Source organism: Mesocricetus auratus, unplaced genomic scaffold, assembly GCF_017639785.1.
Source record: "Mesocricetus auratus isolate SY011 unplaced genomic scaffold, BCM_Maur_2.0 Super-Scaffold_100009, whole genome shotgun sequence".
Classification (NCBI taxonomy): Eukaryota; Metazoa; Chordata; class Mammalia; order Rodentia; family Cricetidae; genus Mesocricetus; species Mesocricetus auratus.
This window is the reverse complement of record NW_024429193.1, coordinates 64,024,495-64,051,830: the sequence shown is the minus strand read 5'-3', so window position 1 is coordinate 64,051,830 and position 27,336 is coordinate 64,024,495. Positions and strand designations below refer to the sequence as shown.

General features: G+C 42.5%; 2 protein-coding genes across 2 annotated transcripts; both read right to left on the bottom strand.

Moving 5' to 3' along the window:
• Positions 1-3,805: 3,805 nt before the first annotated feature.
• LOC101831689 (late cornified envelope protein 1D-like) lies at positions 3,806-5,214 on the bottom strand. The gene is made up of 2 exons (XM_005080322.2): positions 5,086-5,214; positions 3,806-4,442 (listed from the first exon to the last, which is right to left on the bottom strand). The coding sequence occupies exon 2, from the start codon at positions 4,418-4,420 to the stop codon at positions 4,004-4,006; it is 417 nt and encodes a 138-aa protein (XP_005080379.1). The 5' UTR covers positions 4,421-4,442; positions 5,086-5,214; the 3' UTR covers positions 3,806-4,003.
• Positions 5,215-18,172: 12,958 nt separating this feature from the next.
• CUNH1orf68 (chromosome unknown C1orf68 homolog) lies at positions 18,173-20,019 on the bottom strand. The gene is made up of 2 exons (XM_040752296.1): positions 19,990-20,019; positions 18,173-19,209 (listed from the first exon to the last, which is right to left on the bottom strand). The coding sequence occupies exon 2, from the start codon at positions 19,186-19,188 to the stop codon at positions 18,346-18,348; it is 843 nt and encodes a 280-aa protein (XP_040608230.1). The 5' UTR covers positions 19,189-19,209; positions 19,990-20,019; the 3' UTR covers positions 18,173-18,345.
• Positions 20,020-27,336: the final 7,317 nt, after the last annotated feature.

The window sequence follows — 27,336 nt, the reverse complement described above, 5'->3', positions numbered from 1 at the left end:
CAGTGATAAATCTGAAATTAGAAAAAAAGAACTTAATTAGAAAGTAAATTTGTCCTGCCTTAGAATGAGCTCTCTGCTAGGTAAAATATAAGGGAAACCCTTGTGCTGAGAATTCAAGAGTCAGTAAGTATTCATGTGATTTCCCTATTACAGAAGTCCTGGGTGCTACAAGTTTTGTGAGAAGGGCACATAACTAACAGCCACATGACTGCATAAGTCACATAACATAAGGACATAAGAGATGCTAAGAGCAAGGAAGAAGCCAGCAAGACCATCATGAGCAAAATCAAGTTGGCATTCTTGGCTTTTGTGTATGGATATCAGATGATGAAAGAAAAGAGATGAAACACAGAAAAGTCAGAATTCACCTAAGACGAGAGAGAGGGGGGGGGATAATTCAAGCAGAAAAGATTTAAGAATGATCCAGGGAGTGAACCTCTTCATTCAGTTTCTCACACGTTAATTGTGTTTCTGAAGAAACTGGTTTTAAGATGAAAGAAGGACAAAGGTCATTATTTTACCTATCAATGAATGAATGGGTTTAAGAAAATGGTAAATAATCAACAAGGAAAAACAATTTTATAAGGAATTATGAAGGACAAGCATATAACAATTATAGAACTAAAAACTTCATTGGAATGTAATGTAGTATCCAAGTGAGTGTCAGCACAGTGGAATTTATTACAGGGATCTCAGATGTTTAGAAAGGAAAGGGATAATAAGGACTGAGTTAAGGGTGGTTTGTTCAAGGAATGAAGATCATTGTTGGGAGTGACCATGGTCATAGTGATGTTGTTCTCATTAATGATGAATATAGCTTGACCTCGATGATGTTGGCAAAAGAACCATATTCCACAGAATAAATTCATTCTATTGGGCTTTTTGTTTTAATATTTGTCCCTGGAACAAAACTTCAAAATCCCTTGGTTTTCTTCGGTGTCTGGGATATCCATTGTTATTCACAGCAAGTCTTTTTAGAGTCTAAAGTTTAGATTGTGCCTGAGTATATACTTATAAGATGGTGAGAAGTATAAATACCTTCAGGAGTGGGAGCTGGAACATGATCATAGAGGTGGAAATCTCAGCCCCATCAAGATGGTTGACCTACATCCAAAACCTGAAGGGATGTCATTCACCAGCTTCTGGATTCATAAATATATTAACCTTGTGGAAACTGAATGGGTCCCAAGGAAATGACTTAAAAGAGCTCTGTCCCCTTCCCTCTGTACATGTCTTTGTGCATCTTCTACAATTTGTGTAAGTCCTCCTCCCCAAAGGACCAATTGTTAAAGACTTAACCTCTGCCCTTAGATGCTTTGGGGAGCTTTAGGGTGTGGGACTTTAAGAGAAGGATGGAAAATCCTGAAATCATGTCCTTGAAAGTGATATTGGGCCCTAACCTTTCATCTTGCTCTCAGATTACTTTGACCATGAAATGAGGGCTTTTCCTGTCATACGGTCCCTCATTCTGTGCTGCCTCAACACAAACCCAAGTAAGAATGGGTTGAAACCTCCAAAAGGTTGAGTCAAAATAATTTGCTCCTTATAATAGCTTGAGTATTTTGTTATGATGACACAAAGCTGACTAACACTCCTGCTATACTATTAGACTATTGTGCAGTTGTAACTTTAACAACAAACACATCATCGTAGGTGAACCCTTTCCTGAGTTCTGTGAATTGTTCTAATGAATCTCTGAGCTCAGGAGGAAGTTTGTAGTCATCCAGGCAGACAAATGAGCACACCAGGAACCATTGCACAGTGAGAAGATGAGGTAAGAAGAATGGTAGCAGCTCTGAGCCTTAGGCGGTGGGGTCTATACTAACTCTGGGAGTTAGGGTCAGATTTAAATTGAATTATTAAAAATCAGTCATTGTTAGAAAATTATGGCATTGACATAGAAAGCTGCCATATATGTGATGTTAAAAATCATTCAATTCCCAACAGGCTAGAACATAGACAATAGATTTTCTCTCCCCTTTACAAGGACTATATTAAAGCACAATTGAGTTAATAAACTTACTTCAAGTCATACAATCAGAATTTTACTAAATAAAATAATTCATCCGTATCACTGATGAAAACGTCTCAGTGACATAATAAAGCACTCAAGACAACATGTGTAAATGGGCACAGTAATTGTTTGGAATAAAAACACTCTTTGACTGTGGCCTGGGCTAAGGACGTTGTACACTCTCGCTGTACAAAGCATGCAGCAGAGATGGTGGTCTGCATAAAAAAGCCCTGACTCGCCTCCAAAACAATACAGAGAAACCCTGTCTCATAAAAAAATAAAAAAAGAAGCCCTGACTCTGGTATAGCCGAGAAAGAACACAGCATTGTAGTAGCATGCCTAGAACCATGCCACTTCTGTCATTGTTTCATACCACCTTGTAGCCTCTGTGTAACACACATCTTCAGAAAAGAGGTGTGTCATTACTGGGAGCCAAATAGGCTAGACTACAGGCTAAAGGTATCCTGAAATGACTTCCTACCTTGTGTCCTGCGACACTTCGATGAGGAGGCAGATGACATTCAAACTATGTCTCTGAAGGCTGTACCATCCAAATTCTCAGAGTGTATGTTAGAGTGGAGAGACACAGACAACATAAGAGCATGTGAACGAGAGACCATTTCCCCCAGATAAGGAAGTTCTGAAAGCAAAATGAAGTAATTGCATTCAAGAAGGAAACTGAACTGGGTTCAGGGGTCACCAAAACATCACTAATGACAGCTTCCTAGCCATCAACATGTCCTTCACTGCTGCAGAGTGGAGGAAGAGCAGTGTCTGGGAGGGAAAAGAATGAGAAGGCCAGCACGTGGGGAGAAGACCAGCACGTGGGGAGGCAGACACTGATAACAGCCCTTGCTCTTGATGTGTGAACTTGGGCAAATCAAACCTATGGAGCACAATTTCTAATTTAGAAAATTAACAGAGTTTCAAAATCATATATTTCCAGGACTACTAGAAATAGTTTGAAAGCCCTGAAAGTTTATAAAGAGAAAACACTTTAGGGTGATGAGGATCTTAGGTATACAGAACTACAGAAAACAGTTCTTATATCTCAATTTCTTCTGTCCCTGCTTTGTGTAAGTGTGGCCCATGATGGTTAATCCTATTGTCACTTTGACAGAATTTAGAATCACTATGGAAGCATCCTGAACATGGGTGACATCATTACCTGGTTTGGGGTCCTCAACAAGAGCGTGAGCTGAGCGTCAGCATCCTCCTTTGCTTCTTTATGGCTTGTGCAGTGTGAACAGCCACCTCAAGTTCCCGTCCCCATCATGGTGGACTGAAGCCACAAACTGTGAGCCAAATACACCCTTTCTTCCTTAACTGGCTCTCTCAGGTATTTTTCAAAGCAACAAAAATGTAAATGATAGAGTCTCCTTAATTTTCGATTTGGTTAGCTGTCCCATCTCATTTATTTGAAAGTTGGGTTCCTGACAATAACCTTCCTCTAGCTACATGCCTCGCCCCACCCCTCTCCTGCTTCTCCACCCCAAATGTGTCTACTATTGTAATAGAAATTTCCATAGGTATGTTTCCTTTTCACACAGCCTTTCATAATTATGTCTAAACCAACATCAGTATATTTTGCCAATGACGAACTTATAGCCAGGATACTATGTTTTGCCTACCATTTGAAACTGGTCTGGCTCATCAACAACACTTTTTGCATAGTGGCTTCATCCACATTTCTGAACCAGACTTACATCCTAAAAAGACCACCACTGAATTCCAGTTGCCAACAATTACCTTTGGAGAGAATGTTGGGGAAAATAAGTAAGAAATTAAAGATTGGTAGGAAATAATTTATTTTGAATCACAGAAGGGGGTGTGGCTGAGGGGGGCAATTTGAAACTTCACACAAAATTTCATCATCTCAGAGTCCAGATCATGCAAGACAGGAAGAGATGGGATGAATAGCAGTCAAGAGCAGGTCCTCTGAACACGGCTTCCTCCTTTATTGCTTGTCTGAAGTCTTCATGACCCAGGTCAGCAGCAGCCTCCAGATTGCTGGCTACTGCCACAGCTGCTGCCCCCGCTGCTACCACAGCAGCCACTGCTGCCCCCACTGCTGCCACAGCAGCCACTGCTGCCCCCACTGCTGCCACAGCACCCACTGCTGCCACCACTGCTACAGCATCCAGAGCTGTGACGATGGCGACGAAGAGATCTGCGGGGCCTGTGGTGGCTCAGGCAGCAGCCGCCACCCCCAGAGCTGCAGCAGCCCCCGGAGCTGGAGCCACAGCAGCCACCAGAGCTGGAGCCACAGCCACCAGAGCCCAGGCTGCAGCAGGATGACACAGGGGGGCACTTAGGGGGACACTTTGGTGGGCACTTCGGAGGGCATTTCGGGGTCTGACATTTGGGAGGGGGCTGGCACTGCTGCTGGTTTTGCTGACAGGACATTTTTGAGAGGGTGCCTGTGAACCTGAGGAGAAATATAAAAGCCATTAGCACAGGTTTCAAGCAAATGTATCCAACCTCTTCTTTTAGATGCCAGTTCCAAGGCAATCTATTCCATGAACAGACCTGTAACTCTAACTGGGAACTGATACAAAGTGAAATTTAGTACAGCAAAAGTTCTAACACACTCCCTTTTCCACCAGTGAGTAGTTTTGGTCATCTTCTAACACTGGCCTCAATACATATTCCATACATCTCCTGGGCACTCAAGACTCTCTCTGCGATGGACTTATCTTTCTTACACAGTCAGTGAGACCCTGTGCTCTCTAGGAATGCTTCCTAGAAGAGGATTAAAGGGGAAGATTTTAAAGACCCAGACACCAGCATCCCAACTCTCAGGACTCTCCGGCTTGTTGCATTCTTCCATTGCCATTTTTCCTGCTTACTTTCCTGTCCCAAACTGAAACAGTCACATCCCAGGTCCTAGTACTTGTTGCTCCAGATATTGATCAGACCAAGAGAGGTCAGGAGATGTCACAGGCCTAGGTCAAGATGAGACTGAAGAACCCTTCACCCGAGTCCCTACCCTACTGGAGTAGGTCTTGCTAGTCCTCTGCCTTCTCCTGTTTTCCTCCTTCCCTCCCCAGCCTTCCTTGTTAAGCACTCACCAGGTCTGCAGAAGGAGCAAGAACCGAAGCTGCTAAGGCTAAGGACTGGTGAGCCTGCCTGGCACAGGAGCCCTTTTATGCTAGGCCCGGGATCTTCCTAGGAGTGAGACACGGCCTGTGTATGTCGAGCAGTCACTTTCCCAGGTTGGAATGAGGATGACTCTTGTCATACTCTGTACTCTGGAACTCTAGGATCTCTCTGGGAACAGTTCTAGAGGAATCTTCAGAGGTAGAGACTACAGATATCTGGCCACCAAATCTACTGCAGGCCAGCCATTCCACCTTCAAGCATCACTCATTTACTAACTCAGTAAATATGGATCATCTCTATTACTTAGGCCCATAATTTTGCAAGATATAATGACCAAAAGATGGCATGATTGCCATGAGGAACTTACAGTCTTAGAGCATGAATATGCAAGCAATGGCTCACAAGTAAGTGTGTCATGTGATCTAGATCTTTTGCTTGTCTCCTTATGGCTCTTCCTATTGGTGGCTTCACAGTCTTTCTAGCCATTTGAAGGTAGAACATACTTCAGTCATTTGTGGATTCCACATACATTGTACAGTGCTTGACACAGCAGACTTAGGAAGAGGATTAGCCATCGAGGAAGAGGAAGTGACGTTCAATCAGCACTAAGACAGAGATTCAGCTGATAGCCCAGCAAACCTTTGGTGCTCAGAATCCACTGAGGCCAGACAGTCACTTCTACTACTACTAGATATTAATTCTTGAGATTAATTAACTGAATTGATAACACGTTAGGAATGATAGTGGGTTGCCAAAGTATGGATCCAAAGGAATCCATGAGCTGTAGAAGCTAAAGCCCAGAGAGCCATGGACCTGGATTTGCAGAGCACAAGGAAGGCTTTCATAAGGAGGGGTTAGAAAAGAATCAGATACTGTGAAGATGAATAAAACAAGACAAGTGGGGTGTGATCACCTATACCAATTCAGCAGCACTAACTGGGAAACACAGGGATTATTACAATTGGTGAGCTCATCATGGGTGCTCTTTTAAGAGAGAATAGCAGTCCTGTGGCAGGAGTCTGTCGAGGTTTAATAGGAATATCAGCTAAAGAAGATTATGGCAAATAAATGGTCACTTGAAAAATGCAAATAGATGAAGTCACTAAAGGAGAGGACAAATGTTAAGAGATGGCATTTTAAATGAGTAGGTAAAGACAGATTGATCTGCTTTGTTTTGGTTTTTAAACTGTGAAATACCTACTACAGTTAAGGAAAAGGTTTATTTGGACTCACAGTTCTGGGAGTTAAAAGTTTAGGAGCAATGTCTAATACTGTGAAGATACTCTGCCTTTTTTGCTGGCAGAGTCTCAAGGAAGTTCAAGGTGTCACATGACAAGAGACAGGCCACTAGTCTGTATACATGATCTCCCTCCCTTCTTCTAGAATCACCAGGAGTCATTCAAGACAGTTCCATTTCTAATGTCTTCATCTACCACTAATCATTTTCAAAGGCTACATCTGTAAACATCTCACCCTATTGTTTCAATCTTCCCAAAATTTCACAATAGGAGTTAAAATTTCAACTGGAAGTCATGAGGGACACAGCATATCTAAACTAAAGCAGAAAACCTACATTTAGGGAATATATGAAAGAAAGTTAAAATGATTAGCTGAAAAAATCAGAAAAAAAACTCCATAACATCCTGGAAAAAATTAGGAAGAAATCTTCAAAACTCCTCAAAATGCTCACACTGACAAATACTGCAGAGATAGATCTGTGGGCAACATCCATATTAGTGTAGTAGTGAGAGATAAAACTAGCTGGTAATTTTAAAAAGGAGTGGGTCCATATTAATCAAAGACCATTGTTTTAGAAAGATGAAGAAATAGATGAGTGATGAATAAAAAATATGGAAATTGTGGTTGCTGTAGGACACATAGCAACTGAGAAAACTATGGCAAATCATTCATTATATTTATGGAACTGAATCAAAGAACTAGAGCAACTGAAAGGGCTCAATTTTTGAGAAATATCTTTTTAAGTAAAAAAAACAAGTTGACTTTTAAGAGTATATGGATTTTAGAGAAAGAAGTATTCAAAAATCCAATGGTAATTCCAATGCTATGGACTCTGATTATATCTTCAATCAAGAGACACTAGGGTTAACAATAGAAAAACAGATGGTAAAGAAAAGAAGGAAATGGTGACTTTCTGTGAATCCTGTGAAATACAATAATGACCGCACTAGCAAAATGCGGATAACCAACTGTTTTCTAATAGGACTTAGGCCCCTACTCCATTGGAGAAAACTCAAGCTTTGTAGTATAAATCTGACCAAGAAACTGTAACTTCAGAGCTCATAAGCCCCAGAAGTAAACCTATTATCGTGTTGTTACTTTGTTAAAGTGAAATAGAATCAAACTGCCTTCCAAATTCATATCTGCATACCCATGGGTTAGTGCAGCTCTCAGTTATCAGAAAGCATCTTTATGCAATGGACAGCAGTTAATAAAAAGGCTAACAACTGGACAGAGGAAAGAGAACAAGTGTCTGTGGAGTGCTCAACCCCGAGTGGGACATCTGTATCATATCTCTCCCTGCAAGACCCGAGGAGCATGCAGAAGAGGGGGGTTAAAACCGGTAAGAGTCAGAGTTTGGGGAGCACTTCTGCAGGACAGTGTTTTTTGGCCATTATGCCCACAAGCTCATGGCAACTGTAGTTACCTGCATGTGGCCAATACACGATCAAGCCAGTCAACATTCCAGCCTGGGTGGAGAAAGGACATGTAATTCCACCCCTTCCTGTGGAATTACTGACAGCCTATGGCTACTGGGGAAGGTGGGTTGGTAGGTTGACTAGGATCCTATGAACAGCCCATACCCATGTGCCCATGGGGATTAGCTAGATTCATTGAATTATTAAAACATGAAGTTTGGACAGGGATGTGGGGGATTATAAATAGTTGAAGGAAGTAATGGAGGTGGATATGACCCAAATACATTATACACTTGTATGAAATTTTCACAGAATAAACAAAAATATTTTTAATGAAGACATGAATGAAAAGAAGAGAAGGTGTTTCAGGATATTAGTTTAAAGGGGCAGTTTTAGAATTAAAAAAAAACTTAAATTATCATTGCTGCTTCCCCCAAGACAAGCTGTGCAAATGTAAGTTGTACATTTTCCTAAGGTGAACTTTCATCAGTCCCAAAATCAAGGTTGCATTCTGTTCATCCGCAAACATAGAGTGACACTGTCTATAAAGCTCTGCGTGCCGGTTCCCAAGTGTGGTTGGGACTCAGAGGTTGCAGCTGCTTCCACAGCTACAGGAACTACCACTCTGCAGCTGACTGTCATCGTTTCACATGCTTGGGTGTTTAAACAGGTGCTCTTCTGCCCAGCAAGACTCCCTTACTTCAGAGGGAAACTGATGTAAGAGTGTTTGTCCTACTTTTCTTGGTGCTTTTAATTAAGACCATTGGCTGATATTTATAAAGATAGCAAAAGAATGGGTGTGAGGCATGACTCATCCTGAAGCACCTGTTAAATACTCTGCATACAAAGTATCATATTAGATGCACACAGTACTGGGAGATACTGGAAACCACCTTTGTCTTTCAAAGAGGCATCTACAAAACTTTCCATCCAGAAGTCCAGATAAGTTCTGCATTAACTTTAACACAAGACAGAAAGTAATTATTATAGAGAAGGTTGTTGTTTGGGAAACCAAGGTGTGACTGTATGTAGATAAAGACTACATAATGAAAATGTGCAGAGATGCATGCAGGAATAGGAATGTATAAGTGTGAAAAATGGGGCAAATAAGAGGGCAAAAGTTTCTGCATAGTTCAAACAGCAACTACATCAAATAGTGAAGAAGAGATTATGAGAAGAAGAAGTGATATGAGAGAAACATATATCTCTGATCTTAACATAAACCATACAGGAGTCTCTAATTAAATTGATGATTCTATGGGATGTATGAATTCAGAGAAGAAACTATTCTTATGGGCTTGAAAAAATAAAACATGCTTTATACGCATTACAACAAATAGAAATTATGAGGGGTTGTATGTTTTTAATTTTGAAATTGTAATCATAAGTGAGGATATGTCAAGCAAAATTTTAGCATAGGAGACCACACAAATATCCAAGACACATCTTTGGGGAAGGTTCCAGATTCAACATGAAATTTAGCACCCAGCTATTTCTTATACTATTAAAGATTGCTTTCTTACTAGATTATATGTGTCTCAAACTCACAATTAAAATTAAAATTGCACATGCCTGCAATCGAAGTACTCATGAGCTGGAGTAGGAAGATCAAGAGTTCAAGGTCATTTTCAGCTATATACCAAGTTCAAAGTCACTGCAGGCTGCTTGAGACTCTGTCAAAAACTGTGGTTTTTTAAAATATGATCACAGTGCTGTAGAGATGACTCAGCCATTAAAAGCACTTGTTGTTCTCCCAGAAGCCTGTTGTTCAGTTCTCAGCTCCCACATCGCAGATCACAACTGGCTGCCAGTGCAGCTCTGAGGTACTCGATGCCTCTTGCTTCCTGGGGCTCCTGCACTCATGTGCACATACCCACCCCTAACACACAAGCACATAATTAACCAAAAATATTTAAATACAATTATGACAAAAGCTTCTTGTCGTAAGTAAAGAATTTTGTTTCCCTTGATGCAACGAAACCTAACATTCTTCATCAGATTTCTTTTCACCCAACTCTGAATCCTGAAGGAGATCTGATTCTCTCAAGACATATGCAGCCACGAATATGTGTATCAGATGCAGATGTGCATGGGAAGACGGGAGGGATACAGATTGTTTCACAATCTGTTCACACAGAGGCACCTATTTCTCAATGAAGATGTAGCTCCACCCAGCAATTAAGAATGTGAATTCATTTTCCACAGACTTATTCATTCGTAAGCAGACATGTGGAAGGAATAAATTGTTATTAAGTAAATAATATGCCCTGACCGGCTGGTGGAGGTTTACAGTAGTGGAAAGCACAGGTTTATTGAACCCTGCTTTGCAGACAGGCTCGGCCTAGAGTGCTATGGAGTAACAGACAGACATAGGTGTAGGCTTCTCTTCTACATCCATTTGCTTCTGGATCAGTAGATGGTTGGACTTTTTGTCTTTATTTTTTCCAACTCAGACATCAGTAATTAATTGAGAGGACTCTCTCACACTCCGCATGCTTTATTTCACATAATCCTTACAGTTACATATATAAGATGATAATTATGGTTATTCAGATTTTGGACGTAGGAACTATGGAAAAACAGGTTAAGCAACTTGTCCAAATTTCCACAATCAGCAGCGGGCCTGAAACTTAAAAGTAGGCATTCTAATGTCAAAGCTATATGCAGCATTGCACACCCACACTCTTTCCTGCAGATTTCTCCCTTTGAAATCTACGTGGAGGAAGACTCATCTGCCAGACATGACAATTTTTCATAAACAAAGATTGACAAACCCTTTACTGACATAAATCACAAACATAGGAGACCACACAAATATCCAAGACACATCTTTGGGGAAGGTTCCAGATTCACCATGAAGTGTGCAAGAACTTCTTTCTGACTCCCTCTAGTCTTACATTCGACTCATTGCCCCAGATCTTTCTGCAATCTCCCCACCTTCAAACTGTGCCCACTGGATTCAGATGGTCTCTGTATTCATCTCATATTGTAGAAGTATAAAAACATTCACATAAACCTTGTATACATGCATACCACAAGGGGCATTATTTGGGGAGCTTCAGGTACAGAGCAGGCTTGATGATTTGTGATGGCACGGGGATAGATTGTAGGAATGGCATGAGAATGAGAAGGGAGGTAGTCACCCCACCCTCAGAGAAGGAGGGTTGCTAATCTCTTACAGAGAACTAACTCTTCTATGAATTCTAGCACCCTAAGCTCCCCAGCACAATGGTGAGAGCCTTGATAGGTCTGCAGAGCCTGAATCTCTCTCTCTCTCTCTCTCTCTCTCTCTCTCTCTCTCTCTCTCTCTCTCTCTCTCTCTCTCTCTCTCTCTCTCTCTCTCTCTCTGTCTCTCTCTCTCTGTCTCTCTCTCTGTCTCTCCTCTCTCTCTCTCTCCCTCCCTCTCTCTCTCTCAGACACACACACACACACACACACACACACACCATGTTCCTTTCTCAGTGAGTTTAGCCAGTGTTGTTCTCAAACAGCACTCAAAGACTGACAATAATGAAGCACAGGTTATACACACTATTAAAATTACCACATTTCTGGAACCTTCAGAGATTTCCAAAGAAAATCATCTTTCTTGGCCTTCACTGAATGGAGCTCAGCATATTTTCCAATGCTTGGTGATATTGTCACTTTCTTTGATTGTAGACATTCTCATACTGTTATTTGCATCCTTTTTAATCTTTGTACTAGAGAATGTGAAAAAAGATGCATGACTATAAAGCATGTGATGCAAAATAAAGTCTAATCTGAAAACTGCACATAGTTTGTGATTTTTAAAACGAATTAAATATTAACCTCTTTCACTCTGCTATCAACAACCAATAAGGGGGCTCATCCTTGGGAGAGGCTAATTCTCCTTCTGGTGATTATTTGGATGTAGATCTTTGTCTAGAAGTGGGATCCCAGAGAACATTTCCCTTTCCCATTAACATGCATATTGATATAACCATTGTCCTGGACTTGTTTCCGCAGCCAGTTCCTGGAAGGACTGTTGCACAGCAGGCTTGTTGATACTCTGACTCTCTTCCTCAGTGTTCCTTGAGCCATAGATGCAGGAGATGGAAAATAGTTGTAACAGTCAAAGCTGTGTTCCCCACTATCTATAAGTCACTGCATTATGTCCAGTTGTTGTTTTCTGTGATGGTGTCTATTTGCTGTAAATAAACACAAACAATAGGAATGGACTCAGCAGGTTGTGAGTAGGGGTGGGTGTAGTGGGTGACAATAACAATAAAAATGCTATCATTTGGAGAGTGGGTAGCATGGGAGGGGTTGGAAGGAGGCTAGCTGGGAGGGACTGGAGAGTGTAAAGGGAAGAGGGAAAGTAATTTAATTCTATTTCAATCCAAAGCATATTGTTTCAAAGTTCAATGTTTTCTAAAATAATGACAATGTAAAAGATAATTAAAGCTTTTACAAAACTGAAATTCTTTTCTCGTCCCTTCAAATGAACTCTATGTTCTTCTCTCCTTGAAACCATAACCTTAGCATCTACAGTGTGAGAGGGTAAGCTCTGGTGTCAGGGAAAACTCTGTGACAGAACTCTAATGCCAGAAGTTCAGAATTCATCTGTAAGTGAGAGATCCCATCTCAACATACTTAGACCCCTAGCGACTAGCCCATCACAGAGTAACTTGTCCTTCTGCCCTCTCCTGAGAAACCTGAGACCTCAAGATAAACTTAAAAGGTAACACTCCCTGATCCAGGAACTATTTCACCACATTCCTGCTCAATGTTTAACTGTACAATGCCCAAAAGAATGCTTGCTTGAGATAACCTATAACCTTCCTATCATTTAACTTCCTCATTCTTTATGTTTATGATGTTTACTTAACTCCCCCATTCTTTACGGCTTTTCCCTTTTAAAAACCCCCGACTACAGTTACTGGGGGTCAAACTCCTCTGCCCCTGTGAGGATTATGAGCTCGGCCCCAGTGCACTGGTTCCCCGAATAAACCTCGTGTGCTTGCATCAAGAACTGTTTCTCTTGAATTATTGGGGTGTCGGCTTATCCCGAGACTTGAGTCAGGGTCTCCTCACTCTGGGGGTCTTTCATAAGCTCTTGTCTTGACCCTCTGTGTCAGAATGGCAACAGACTGGTAGAGAGAAATAGCAATACCATTATAAGGATGGATGAACTAAAGAAGAGGAAGAGGTTTGAATGAGGACATAGAAAAATTGCTAGTTGATCTTCTGCTGAAAATATGACATTTATTTCTCTCATATTTGGGAGTGACTCTCCACCTTTATGCAAAGTCTACTGACTTCATCCTTCTCTATGCTTGCCAATATTCCCTGGAGTCCTAGGGACCAAAGAGACAGAAACACCGCTTCCACAGTTCCTAAAGTTCTTATTTGCCCGTTAGTCGATATAACTTATCTAGAAATGGTTGACACTACAAATATCCATCTACTCAGAAGGAGGACACACCTGCCGCTCTCTGAGCCACATGCAACTCACGGTTCTCTTTAGACAACTAGGCAGTATTCAGAAAGGATAGGAAGTATATCAGAACCATCTCAGATGTATCAAGATCACCCCTAGTGCTCATAGGGAACCAAATGCATAGACTTGTGGCTGTGCTCCCATTACCCAACTTCACTACTATTGATGCCAGAATTGATGATGTCTGGAGGGTACACCTGTGCCCCAGACTTTCAAAAATTCCTAACTTTACATTTTCTGGATAAGAGATGCATCTTTTGCTAAAGTTCTGCTCATATCTGTCTTGAGTTTCATGATAAGTTTTTCATACAGCCTCTCTTCAATCTAAACTGAGCATCTAAACTGAGCATTCTCTGTGTTCCTATAGTGTCTTATCTACTTTATTAAATGTTTTATCTTTGCTGTTTATTGTGCTAGCTTAACCAGGACACTGAACTCATCAGAGACAGAAACCATGCATTCCTTATCTCAATGTTCCCCACACCCTGCTTGCAGCACAGAGAGTATGTGTTTTACTTGTTTGAGTGTTACAAACCCTTTCCAAAGGTGTGAGACCTGAGTGGTAGAGGTCCAGGAACAAATAATATTGGTAACTCTTAAGCTGTTAAGACAAAGTGCAACTCTGCTTGGGACTTCTAGAAGGGTGTTGGTATATCCCCAGGGTGTGACTCCCAACTCACGGGTCTTCTGGAAGTCCCACATGGGGATGCCGTGAGGCTGGGTCTGGGTATCCCCAGGAGCATTACCTACTGCCTACCCTCCTCAATGTTTGATGCTACACATTCTACTGTGCTCTGAGGGATCAGTCTTAGAAAAGACAGGCTTAATTTGCAGAGCCCTTCAAACACAAAGAGCGTGCAAAGAAAGGAAGAGGAAGAACAGAAGGATGAGAGAGAAGGACACAGAGAGGAAGGAGGCAGGGGTGAGTCCTGTTTATTATTCCTGCTCTGGGTCCAGCCTGGTGCCATGCCCATCCTCTAATCTGACTCTCAGTTTCCTCTGCCCTGAACATAAAGCAGCAATGGTGTTATTGTCTCATTTACTGTTGCATGTGGCTATTATTTGGATAAGGTAATGGATTTAAAGTTGCTTTCTAATTCAAAAATATGTGGAATCCACATTTTACCTTGAAGGTTTTGGTTACCATTACTGCTGGTACTTACCACGGGAAATCTGGAGAACTAAAAGACACAGTAAAAACAGTCTGAAAACAAAGACGCTGTTAATTAACAGGAAGCAGCTTCCTAGTGTTGACATGCAGGTGTTCTCCATGGAAGAACCTGGGTTCTGGAGCAGAGAACAAAGCCAGACAGAAGTGGAAACCAAGGCCCTGAAGTAAAGCTGGCTTAAAATCTGAGCTATTGGTGGGACTTCAGGCCACTTATTTTGGCCTAAGAAGCTCACCAGGTGAGGATAAAAATGGTGCCTGCTCCCTGGATAGTATGTGAAGTCCATTCTTCAATAAGCAGCGCTGCTTGTTTGAGTGTTCCGCTCCAGACACTGTTTTAAGTGTGAGTACCCAAGCACCCAACAGGAAAGGCAAGCAATGAAGAAACAGATACACACTGCGCATCAGGTAGTGAAATCATCAGGAAGGAAGTAAAGTAAGAGCAAGCACTCAGTCCTGTGGCTGCAGGTCAGGAATGGGACGGAGGGCTTGCCACCATGGCAGGCTCTTGAGAGTATTCGCCCCCTTATGAGGAAGCCACAGAAGCTGTCTTTTCCAGTGTCACTGAGATATCCAGAATCAACTCTCCACAGAGCAGACACACAAACAGGAAGAGTCACTACTGTATTTGAATCCAAGCAAATAAGGCCTCGTTCTCGATTCAGAGTGCTCAGGCTATTAGGGTAAGGTGGGCAGGCCTCCTGCAGATGTGAAGGACACGAGGCTGGCCTCATGTGCTAGCTGACTGCCCTGCTCAGCCCTTGGTGCCGCACATTCTATTCCACCCCCTCTGTTCCCCTGGGCCACAGCCTACCTCAACACCCATCTGTCTCACCCAGGGGATGTGCAAATCAGGTCATGAGTTGCCATCAGCTGGGTGGAGATGCAGGAATGACATCTGATGGTGAGATAGTCGGGCCAGTCTCTGTCTGGTGACCTAGTCCAGTCCCCCTTCTTGGCAAGCACTGGCTCTACTACTCCCTCCCCTTTATGTAGTGATACTTGTAGTTACCACCCAAACCTCTGTCCTGTTTACAGAATCTTTGGAAGATAGTCTCTGTGATCTTCGAGGAAGATTCAGAGACTTAAAACCCAGTCTATTTAGGCTACAAAGGCCCTGAGTAACTGTCTCCCCAGAAATCACTCATTTTACAGAAAAAGAAACTTGGGTCCAGGATGTGATTTATTCACTGTTACAAAAGGAATTCGTAGAAGAATTGGGATAAGAACAGAGGTAAAGAGGCTGGGAAGTGACCTTGCAGTGTTAAATGATGCATCTTCAGAATTTTACAAGGAATACCTTCTCTCGCCGCATTTCACTGCATAACAAAGAACTACAAATCACAGTAGTGCTTTCATCCAGCTAACAAACAGCAGGACTTTCCTGAAGACGTGGGTTGTAGAAAGTTTATGTTCTATTCCTTCTTGTGTCTCTATGGGAGCTGGAGACTTTACTCTCAAACTAAAAATAACTTCTTTGGATCGAGGATAACACATGTAATTCATGCACTTTCTGAAAGTATGCTACATTTCAGTGTAAAACAAAGGAGGTGGGAGAGAAGAAAGAGGTCTTAAAGTGGGATATAGGAATGCATATCCTTGTGATGTCAGAACCCAAAAAGCAGGGGCTGGAGAAATGCCAGTCTGCCAGAACTGCATATGGAAAACTTGCTAATAGCGAGGACTTAGTTAGAGAACTTGACTGGGTGCATAATGGGATATTAGAAGACAGCAGTAACAGGATACAGTTAGATGCACTGTCCTCAGTAACAATTATCATTTACTATATTCAGACAGTACACCCATGGAATTCAAAGGGAAAAATGGATGGATCTGGAAAGCATAATATTAAGTGAGGTGAGTCAAATACAGAAAAAGTATTTTCTCTCATATATGGATTATAGCCTGTACTGTATAGATGGATGGATAGATGGCTGAAGGGATTGATAGATTACTATTAATGTAAATGTGAGTAAAGCCTAAACACCAGAAAAGAGGGTACCAGAAACATAGGTCAGTGGTTAAAAGCACTTGCCATACTTAGAGAGGACCCAGATTTGATTCCCTGAAACCACTTAATAGTGGCTCACAACTATCCTTAACTCCAGTTCCAAAGAAGTTTTAAGAGAGTAAGTCAAATAGAAAAGAATACTGCTACCTCATGAAAGAAAGAGAAAAGAAGGGTTTGAGAGATGGCTCAAAAGGGTTTGCAGGGGACTTGGGTTCAGATTCTTGCATCCACATGGTAGCTCACAACTGTCTATAATTCCAGTTCCAGGAGATCTAATTCGTTCTTTTGGCTTCTGTGGGCACTATACACACATGTTGTATATAAGATCACCCAGGCACACATGCATACATTTAAATAAAAAAAACAGTAAGAAAAAGGAAACTACTAGAAGTATTGCTGATGCTAGTTACGTAACTGTTAAACAACCAACACAGAAAAGTATCACGTGCTTAACTGCAGAGTAAGCAGAACTCCATCTTCCTGTGTTGCAGGTACCATTTGATGGTGCATGAAGAACACAGGATCCTGGGAAAGGCTACTCCTGGCTCTGAGAGGGGGCATCCAGTGACCAGGATGCAAACTCAGTGGGGCTATATGGAGAGATGCCATATGGTTTAAGAAGCTTTGGGTTATAATTCATCAAATATATTGCCTCCTATATGCCAGGCCTGTGTGGTTCTTATGAATAGAAGTTACCTTTGGTGTGTTTTGTATGTATTTGCTAGTGTGTGTGTGTGTGTGTGTGTGTGTGTGCTCGCGCGTGCGCACACAGGTGAACAAGTTTGCTTGTGGACAGTTTGGAAGCCAGAATCCAGCCTCGGATGTCCCTTGGGAGTGCCATAAGCCTTGACTGTTGTTATTGTTTGTTTCTTGGGTTTGTTTGTTTGTTGTTTGGAAAAGGTCTCTCACTTACTGGTCTGGGACTCAATGAGTAGACTAAGCTGACCTCTCCATTGCTAGATTACCATGCAGCATTCATGCCAACATGCCGAACTATTTTTATGTGGGTTCTGGGGCTTGATCTCCTTTTGTATTTGCATGTCACCAACTGAGCTATCACTCCAGGAACCGCCACCATTCGTGTATTTTTCAGGCGTGCATTTTAGAGCCTTTGGCCATAAAAGTCATTCAAAATTGTTTGTAACTGAGTGCTAATGACAATGAGAACCTGGTCTCGGGACTAGGATGCTTGTCACACAGAGTTCTTCTTCCTCTTGGAGATCTTTCTTACTGTCAGGGCTGACCTGAACACTGTCTACCCACTTTAGGGGAGTCCTCGCCTACAGCTTCAAGCCTATACCCAGGGTTATCAAGAAGAAACACCTAATAAATGAGAAAATGTTAATGCACAAAGCCCACCAGTATCAAACCACTTTCATAGTAGTAGTACCATCCTATGATGCTCCTGAGATATGATTATAAAAGCTCTACAGCATCCGAAGAGAAACTCAAAAGTTCTATAACAACAGCTACCACTAAAGTTACACCCCGCAGATTAACCAGAAGAAAGGAAAAAAAGCAGACCTCAAATCCAGAGTCTATAGACTCACTACCTAACTCCTCCAATGAAGCTGTTTACAAAGTTCTGGAATGTGTTTGGGTCCCAGACTGAGAGTTCACCAGCTTAATTTACTTGTGTTATCCTTTTAGAGCCCTCATCCTGTAGCTGAAAACCAAGAGCAAGGAGGAACACGAGAAACATGTTCCTCTAAAGAGAAACATGAATACCAAGCAAAGAAGTCAACAGGAGCCACTGTGCTTGCCTTTGAAGCTTTATTCTTGCCGCAGTCTGGGGTTATGCTAACTCTGGCAGGATGCCTTGATAAAGGGGCAAAGTAAGGAGGACCAGGGAAGCTGATAGAGGCTGGGTATGGGTGTGCTCAGAAGGTACAGCAAGAGGTAAATTTTGGAAGCAGAACTGTCCTTTTGTATTTAACAGCAGCAGTCATCCCCACTGTCACAGCATGCAGGACCTCGTGACCTCATGGGAATTATTCCCAGACAGCAACATCCAGTGCCACAGCCACAGCCACAGCCTCCGGAGACACAGCCTCCACAGCCTCCAGAGCCACAGCCTCCACAGCCTCCAGAACTGCAGCCTCCAGAACCACAGCACCCAGAACTCTCACAGCAGCCAGAAGATCCGGTGTTCCATCCTTGGGGCCGCTGGACCCAGCGTCTCAGAGGACTCACCCCAAAGGTCCGGGGAGCCAAACAACAGTAGCTCATGGAACAGGGAGCAGAGCATGGATCAGGGACACCACCCTGAGAACCTGAGCCACTTGAAGAAGCCTGAGTGTAGTAGGTCTGGGTAGGAGCTGCATACTGGACATAATAAGTCTGAGCCTGGCAGGGAGCTGGACATTTGACACAGGTCGTCTGGCATGGGGCTGGGCACTTCACACAGGTCGTCTGGCATGGGGCTGGGCATTTCACATATGTCTGGCAGGGAGCTGGGCATTTCACGTACGTTTTGGTCTGGCATGGAATTTGATACTTCACGTAAACTGGAGCAGGAACCGGAGCTGAGTATCTCACGATGGTTTGAGGCTGGTAAAGAGCAGGTCCTGGAGCATAAACAGTTTGGACTGGGCCTGAAACCTGGCCTGAAACCTGGCCTGAAACCTGGCCTGAAACCTGACCTGAAGCTTGGCCGAAAACCTGGCCGGACACCTGGCCTTTCCCCAAGGCACCATTGCTACCTTGCCCAGCTCCAAGTCCCGAACCCTTCACACAAGATGGAAGGAACTGCTGCTGCTTCTGCTGGTCACACATCCTGCTATGGTTCTGAAAATTCTGAAAAGAAAAAATTCATCAAAACTTTAAGACTAGAGGATTTCCAGAAAAATCTTCGGTGCATCCAACTGGGAGGGTGATCTGAAAACAGGTTTCTTTGAGGGGGTTAGCACCCAGAGCTGTCCATCCAGCTGTAAGGTGAGTGCAGAGTCAGGGATTCTGGGCTCACTTCTTGCAACTTTAACTGACTGTGTGACTTCCGACCAGTCACCATTCACCCCTAAGACTGTTTCCACACCAGGAAATAGAGGGATTGAAACAGCAACTATATATCTACCAAACTTTATATGTTTCCCCTCTTTTCTTCTGTTTCTGCATTGTGGATCAGCCTTGCTTTACTCTTCAGTTAGCCCTCCATCACTGCTTCCCTTCGTGGTGGTATTCCTTCTAATCCAGGAAGTCCTCAGGGAGGTCAGATGTATGTGCCTGAGTTAATCTGACTCTTAAACTGACCCGACAGAGCAAAACTCAGGCTCAATACATAATAAGTCTCTACCATTTGCCATTGGAGCTCTTGTGTTCACTGTGTTAGTAAGTAGATCTCAGAAGAGATGGCACAAAAATCCCCAGAGGACCCGGTTCTCTGACATCTCTGCCCACATAGAACTGCTCTGTCCCCTCTCTAGACCACATCCCAGCTTCTGACCGCCAATGGCATCATCCTTCTTCATAGATGTCTTCAGTGTCTAGTCCCATCATTCCTTATCCCATAGTACTCCACCCCAACTCCACCTTGACTCTTATTTCTTGCCAAGTCGCTATCTCAGAAATAAGACTTACCTTCCTTCCTGGCAGGAGCAACACTGGAAGAAGCCAAGGCTCTGAGGAACTGGTCTTTGGTGAGACTTTTTATAGGGTGGCAATGAAGCAATTTGATGCCATTTAAATGAAGCACCTTAGATCACGAGGCCAAGGGCTGGTGTTGCATTGGTGAGATTCCTCCCCAGTACGTCTAGCTGTTCAGTCAGAGGCAGAACATGTCTCTACTTGACATTGAATTTTCCTAAATATGAGATAAATGGTCACCTTCTTCATGAAACAAGTCTCTTTCTTTTCCTAGAAGCCACTTACCCTAATGGTAGAGTCGTTCAGTTGAGACTCTCAGTATTCATACACTGGGCCAAAAGTTACTCTGTGTCCTTCCTACCTGACATTTACATTCCTTCTTGGGACTTTGGTGGTGGTTTCTTCTGGTCTACGTTGTCAAGGAAAGACTTTGCCATGGTAGTCTCTGGCTCAGTATATCAGGAATGTCACCAAGAACTTATTTATTCCATGAATCATAGATTATTCTAAGTTAATTTGGGAACTGGATGGGTGCTGTCTGATCTCAAACCCCAGGGTTTAGGTCTCCATTGGCACATCTCAGCTTCTCCTATTCCCATGGCCTTCCTTCAACTTATCTTCCTAATCCTCACTTTCAGGAATAGATTCCAGGAATAGATTCCTAGGATTGGAGGAATTCCAACCAAATGAATGTGAGTGATGACAATGATAAACTCTATCATTTAGTTAAATGTCTTTATGTGCCAAAAAGTTTATGAGGCACATGCATGCAACAGGGGGGGTTATGAAGCATCCAAAAGGAGCAAAAGGGCAAGCCAGAATTCAAGTGCAACCAGTCTGCTGTCATAGACATGATCTTTATCACTATCAGATAGTGTCTTTAATGACTGAATTGAACACCAGCCACATTTCCTTTCCTCAATACAGTAGAGGTAGAAAGAAAGATAGGAATAATATATCTCAAGTACTACTGAATACTGCCCCAGTCTGTGTCTGTGGTTAGTCTTCATCATAACTCTGTGAGATAGGCTATGTACGAAAATAAGACTTAGAAGCCCAAGTATCTCACCATGATCACCATTATCTGTGGGTAACAGAGCACCATCAGAACACAGACCCATCCAACTCCATAGCCCACGGCCTTCTCACTGAGCCTTGAGGATGGTGGATGACATCTGCTACAGGAGGCTATGAAACCTAGACTTGGTTTCAAGTGCCAGTTCTTCAGATCACACATCCAAGGAGTCACAATGCCACTGTGGCCTCTCAGGTGGAAGGCAGTTTTAAACTGGCTTCAAATAGATCCCCAGTTCCCCAGGATCCATTCCCCAGAATCCGTAAACTCTCTTCTTGAAGAAAATCGAAGTGGCACTAGTTCCCTGGCATCCCACTCATGTCATACAAGGTCTGCTCCTGAACAATTTGGAGGAAACAAGAGGGGGAGATTCTGCCCCAGGTTTGGAAAGTGTTCTGGCTCTTCTCAGCTTCTCTTATTCCCATGTAGGTTTGTCACACTGTGTATGAGGACCACTGTCTGTCAGAGGGAAAGAAAAATGAAAGGGAATTTTGGTCCAGGCCATTATAGTCCCCAGTCATATCCTAGGCCTGATGTTTCATGGAAAGGAGAAAGAAATTATGTCTTAGGCGGGTGGGGGGGTGTCAAACTCATCACATAAATGCTTGCCAGTTTAGTCTTTGCAATAATTGCTCAAACAAAAGAGGACAGGAATTGACAACTGTGAAAAGTCACTTAGTCAAAAACTAATAGAGCTGTCATTTAAAACCAGGCGTGAAATACCTCAGAGCCTATTATTTCTCCTCAACATGCTGCTTCTGGTTGGCAGCCCTTTACATTGTGCATAGTGCCAGAGTCCAGCTCCAGCGGGGTTCTGGAAAGGTGTGGAGTTGGTGAGAATAAAGACATTGACCACCAGTTGTCGTTCAAGCAAGTGGCGCCGAATAGCTCATGCCATCTTTATTTATACTAACATATCCAAGCACAAGCAGTGTGAATTCAGTTTTCTCTAATTCTTAAAAAAGAATCATGACATTTACCCATTTTAGATTATTTTCCTCTTCCCTGCTCCCTTTTTGTCATTTGTTAACCTTTACCCCATATCCAAGTATGAATTAACCTTTACCTAGGCATAAACTGAACTTTACCTCATATCTAAGCCTGAATTTTATATTGCAAGCCAGATGACAATATCTAGCCAGGCACATACTATTAGTAGTGTGTCCAGGCTCGCAGCAGACATGTCGTTACAAAAATGAAAGATAGTCAAGCCCTATAGTTAGTCTTTAACGGTGTGGTGCTTTTAAATTTTTGCAGTCAACAGGGGATATGATACCATACCTAGAATATTTTCCAAGTGTAGATCTTAATAATTTCTAAATGGTCTACATATCACATTTATGTGAGTAGCAGTTTTATGATATGATCCTGTTCTTTCTTACACATTCCCAGAGTGGTAATGATTGATGCCTAACTCATAACTGTTGGGACCAAGGTTCTATTCTTCCCGGCAGTTTCTACATGTCCTTTTGCTTCCAAGGGAACAGGAAGTTATAACCGAAAAAAGATAAATAACCATTCATGTCCTGGCACCAGATAGATGTCTGACCTTTAATGCCCTTTATCTTTTCCTTATACGTTCCCATAAGTTTTTGGTATCATCTCTTAAGAAACTATATCCTAAATTCCTGGAATGTAGTTACTTCTCTACAGTTAGGTAAGCAAGAATCATTAACCTTAGTGGTTTCCCCCTGCTTGCACAGAGTGACTGCAAAGACAGTCAGAGTTACTTGGGGGAACCAGTTTCTGTGTCCCAAGAAAAAAATCTGGGTTCATTATCAATAAACTGCAAAGAGGGCTTAATTTCCCCATAGAAACTTTAGAAAAATTAACAAAGACTCATCCAAGGGGCTCTTTTTCCCAGTAAATTCAGCTACAATCATGACTGACAAAGCAAAACTAAAAATTACCATAAGAGTAAACACAGAGAAAGCCAGGAGGGCCTGAAGCATAAGCTGGGGTCCCCAATATGGGTTTTTACAGGTTCTTGCCAAGTGGGTGGTAATCTCCAAAGGCCATGCCAAGAGGAGTTCCATTTGCAAAACACTCATGTGCTATTCTGGAGATTACAGCATGGCTTTGACCAATGTAGCACTATTCACAGCAATAATGTAACTTAGAAGGCCACTGGTTTCAGAACATGGCCACAAAAAACAGGACAGAAGGTTTTCAGGACATAAATGAAGAGAACTGACCTCTTGTCCTACAATTCTTCAGCACCTCTGACTTTTCTATGATTATAATGGTTTGTTCTACTTACAAAATGTATGTTTCCATAGCCTAGCTGTCCATGGAGTTATTGGCACTAGTTTGTAATTCTTAGGAGTTGGTAAGTATGGTTGATCACCATATCTCATCTTAGGACCTGGGAAATATTAACCAAACAAGTGAAATGAATAGTGAATGAGTGGGTATTTGTTACAATAAGGGCACAGACCAGATTTTAATTTTCTCCTGTGGTTAAAGTAATCATGCTCAGCCGTTAGCCAATCTGTGTGTCTCATGCCAGCTGTGAGCTCTGATTGGCTCACTTCCTGCTCCGTGGGGTGAGGTTCTCACTAATGGTTTTGACATCTTCAAGTAACACTAACATCACTGGTGAGAGATACTACATCCATGTGCCTCACAGACAGGTGGGTGAGCTGTATTCCACCCACTTTGTAGGCTGGAAGGCAGAACTGGAAGAGTCAGAAGATAGGTACCAGTGTCAAGATGAGTCATGAGTATATCCCAAAAAGATATCCAGAGACTCCGCCCGTTTATCCCTTTGGCAGCTCCTAGGATCTGATCGTGGACTTGTGGGTTTTCACACTAACAGTCCAGTGAACTCACATGAGAGTAAGTACATAGAATCATCTCTGAGATGGAGGGACCTGAAACAGGTCATTGGATCTGTTCTATGTAGAAAGTCCTAGTGGGTTTTAAAAGCTCTTTGGAATCGCTTGGTCAGCATGATTCATAATTTCCCAGCTGAATAGTCGGGAGCTACATATTAGATTATCAATTCATCTCCTTATAGCACTAGCATCTATGAATCCTCACCATCCAGACAGTAATCTTGAGACTGGAGCAGATGGACAGCATCGGGAATAGGACGATTCTTTCCATTTGCATTAATTGCACCTCAGAAAGGGACTGACACACCAACCTCTGGCCACGGCACCCCTTGACATTCACCCTTTCTCACCCAATACATTGCTCTGGAAACTGTAGCGCCAGAGTTTCAAATACTGTTTCATAAGCTATTCATACCATAACTGCTGGTGAGGGCATATTCTGAACCATCACAGCTACTTAGTAAGTTCTCAGGCTACAGAACAGTGTGACTGTGGCTGTCCTGTCCCTGATGGCTCTAGATCTCCAAGTTAGCCTAAGACTGCTTTTGCTCCTTCATCCCTTCCAAATGTTTCATAATAAACCCACTGTGCTGAACCTTTCTGTCTCAAATAGAGTGGTCTGGTCACATGGCAAGACACTGACATCCTGAAGCACCTCTGTTAAATAGGTAATATAACGCATACTCTGTCCAGGAAAAAGATAGACACATTTGACAAGTGAAGGAAATAAATATGTAATTTCAGCTGGTGGCAAGTGGAGGGGCAGCAATAAGTCAGGTTTATTCTGTGACTTTCTAGGAAAAGCCAGAGGAGCCGCTCAGATCCTTATCTCAGTTCCCACCTTCCCTAAGTGAATTCTTTTCAGGTTCCTGCATGACTACAAAGCAAAGGCAGGTCTGCAAGTTCAGATCTATCACAGCCAATGCTTCTGCCTTTAGAGAGCTGGTATGAGTTACTCCTGTCATTACCGTGACAAAATTCCTGATCAAAGCAAGGTATGGAAGCAAAGGTTGGCTAATGTTGTCCACTGTAATGGGGAAGGCGTGGCAGCAGGAGCATGAGGCAACTGGTCACATTGTGTCTGCAGTGAGCAAACAGAGAGAAATGAATGCTGGTGCTCAGTTTGCTTTTCTCCTTGTTTTGTTTTTCAGTATGGGATGCCAGCCATGATGGCGCTGCCCATGGTCAGGGTGGGTCATTGTTCCTCAGTTAAATCTTTCTGTAAACAACTCATGGGCATACAGGAGTGTTCCCACGGTTGGTCTAAATCCAGTCAGATTGATAGAACTATCTCAGAGTATGAAGTCTTCAGCACTCCTTGTCCTATATCTCCTTATAGTTAGGAGAAGGGGGGGGCATGGAAACACTTCCATGGATCCAAAATCTGACCAGCAGATGACTGTAAATAGACTTGTCTAAAAACTGCTTGGATCACAATGGTACTTTAGCCCTTATGTGCATAACACAAATAATGAGAGAAGCTGTCAAGACCCAGAAGTTTCCAACTTGCTCCTATTTTATAGCGCATATTAATTGTACAAAGTAAGAAGGCTTTTTAAGATTTATTTATTTATTATGTATACACTATTCTGCCTGCATGTATGCCTACAGGCCAGAAGAGGGCACCAGATCTCATTACAGATGGTTATGAACCGCCATGTGGTTGCCAGGAATTAAACACAGGACCCCTGGAAGAGCAATCAGTGCTCTTAATCTCTGAGCCACCTCTCCAGCCCCCCAAATTAAAGAGTTTTATTATGAAAGAATAACCCTTGGCTATTCTTCCCTATACCCTTCTGCTTTCTACTTCTTCTCCACGTTGGTAACTACCAAGTCCTTCCCATGCCCTAGAGTCTATGCAAACAGAAAACACAGTACATGCCTCTGTGGGATCAGCTTCCTTCACTTAATATGCTACACTGCATAGATTTGCAGTTCCATTCATTTTCCTGAAAACAACAACTTCATTCCTCTTTACATCTCAGGAAAATCCCATTGGGTTCATGTCACATTTCCTTTATCAATTCATCCTTTTGTGGCCTGTGGCCTGATTTCATAACTTTGCCTGTGTAGACAGTGCAGTGATAAATATGGGTCTGAGGGGGTCTCCATGGCAAACTGACTGATTCTTTGGGATTACATGTCCAGGCATGGCATTCCCAAGTCACATGGTAGTTCTCTTTTTAATGTTAGAGAAACTTCTCATGCTAATTTCTATAGTGAATACCAATTTATGTTCCCACCAACAGTGAATAAGCAGTTTTCCCACTGTTTCATTATTGCCTGTATTTGGTTGAGTTTAATCTGAGAATTTGCTTTCTTTATGATAGCCACACTGACTGGGATGGCTGAGATGATAATTAATATAACTATAAATTTATTTTCCTGAAAGATTTTTATATGGCAAAATATTTTTGGTCACTTGCACTTGATTGGGAAAATATATGCTTGGCTCGATGGTCTATTTATGCACACACACACACACACACACACACACACGCACATACACATACACACATACACACTAACAAATAAGTTTACTTGGAATTATAGCTGACCTTTATTAAGCACTGTTGGCCAATAAGGAAGCAAGATAGGTGGGACTAGGAGTCTAAGAGGATTCTGGGAAATGTAGTGAAGAAGCTGGTCGCCATTTGACTCCTGGGAGGAATGGATGTGGCAGGAGTGCATCCTAGCAAAGATAAGTTCCTATAAAATATATATGAGTAATTATGGGTTAATAATCAAGTCAGACCTAGCTGATAAGAAACCAAACAAACGGCCAACAGCTTCATAATTAATATATATCTTGTGTGTTATTTGGGGGTACAGACAGCTCGGCAGGGCCCAGGCAGCTGGCAGGGAAGACAACACATTACACACACTCAGCACATTTCAATACTACCTACATAGGACTATTTTGGCATGGAAATCAGAACTAGGCAGAAAATCATATATGAATTTGAGATCTGCATAACCAGAGAATGCTTCTTTTACAGCAATGGGCTCAGCAGACCCTTCATTGTCGTAACAACAACAATCTCACATCCTTAACACCTTCCCATTGAATCACAGCAAAGACCCTTCTTTTGGGGCCCACTTGTAACATTCTAGAAATATGCCTCTGCTCAGCCACAAATTCTAGGAGCTCAGAACTTCTATTGCCTTTTAGATATCGACTGGTTACCTCCAGATGGCCTGGCCTCAATGGGGAATGGCTCCTATTTTTTCTAACAAAAGACCTAGGCCAGGGCGAGTCCACACCCACCCTGACATTCCAATCAGTGCTCTATACATGATAATAGATGTCTTCTGCCATTGTCCCCACTTTTGGATGCTTACTTGAGAGGGTGTTTGAATAAAACGTGGTCTCCAATATTGACTGAGAGCCCTTCAGATATGACCAGATGTCTCTGTCTTGTCCTTATC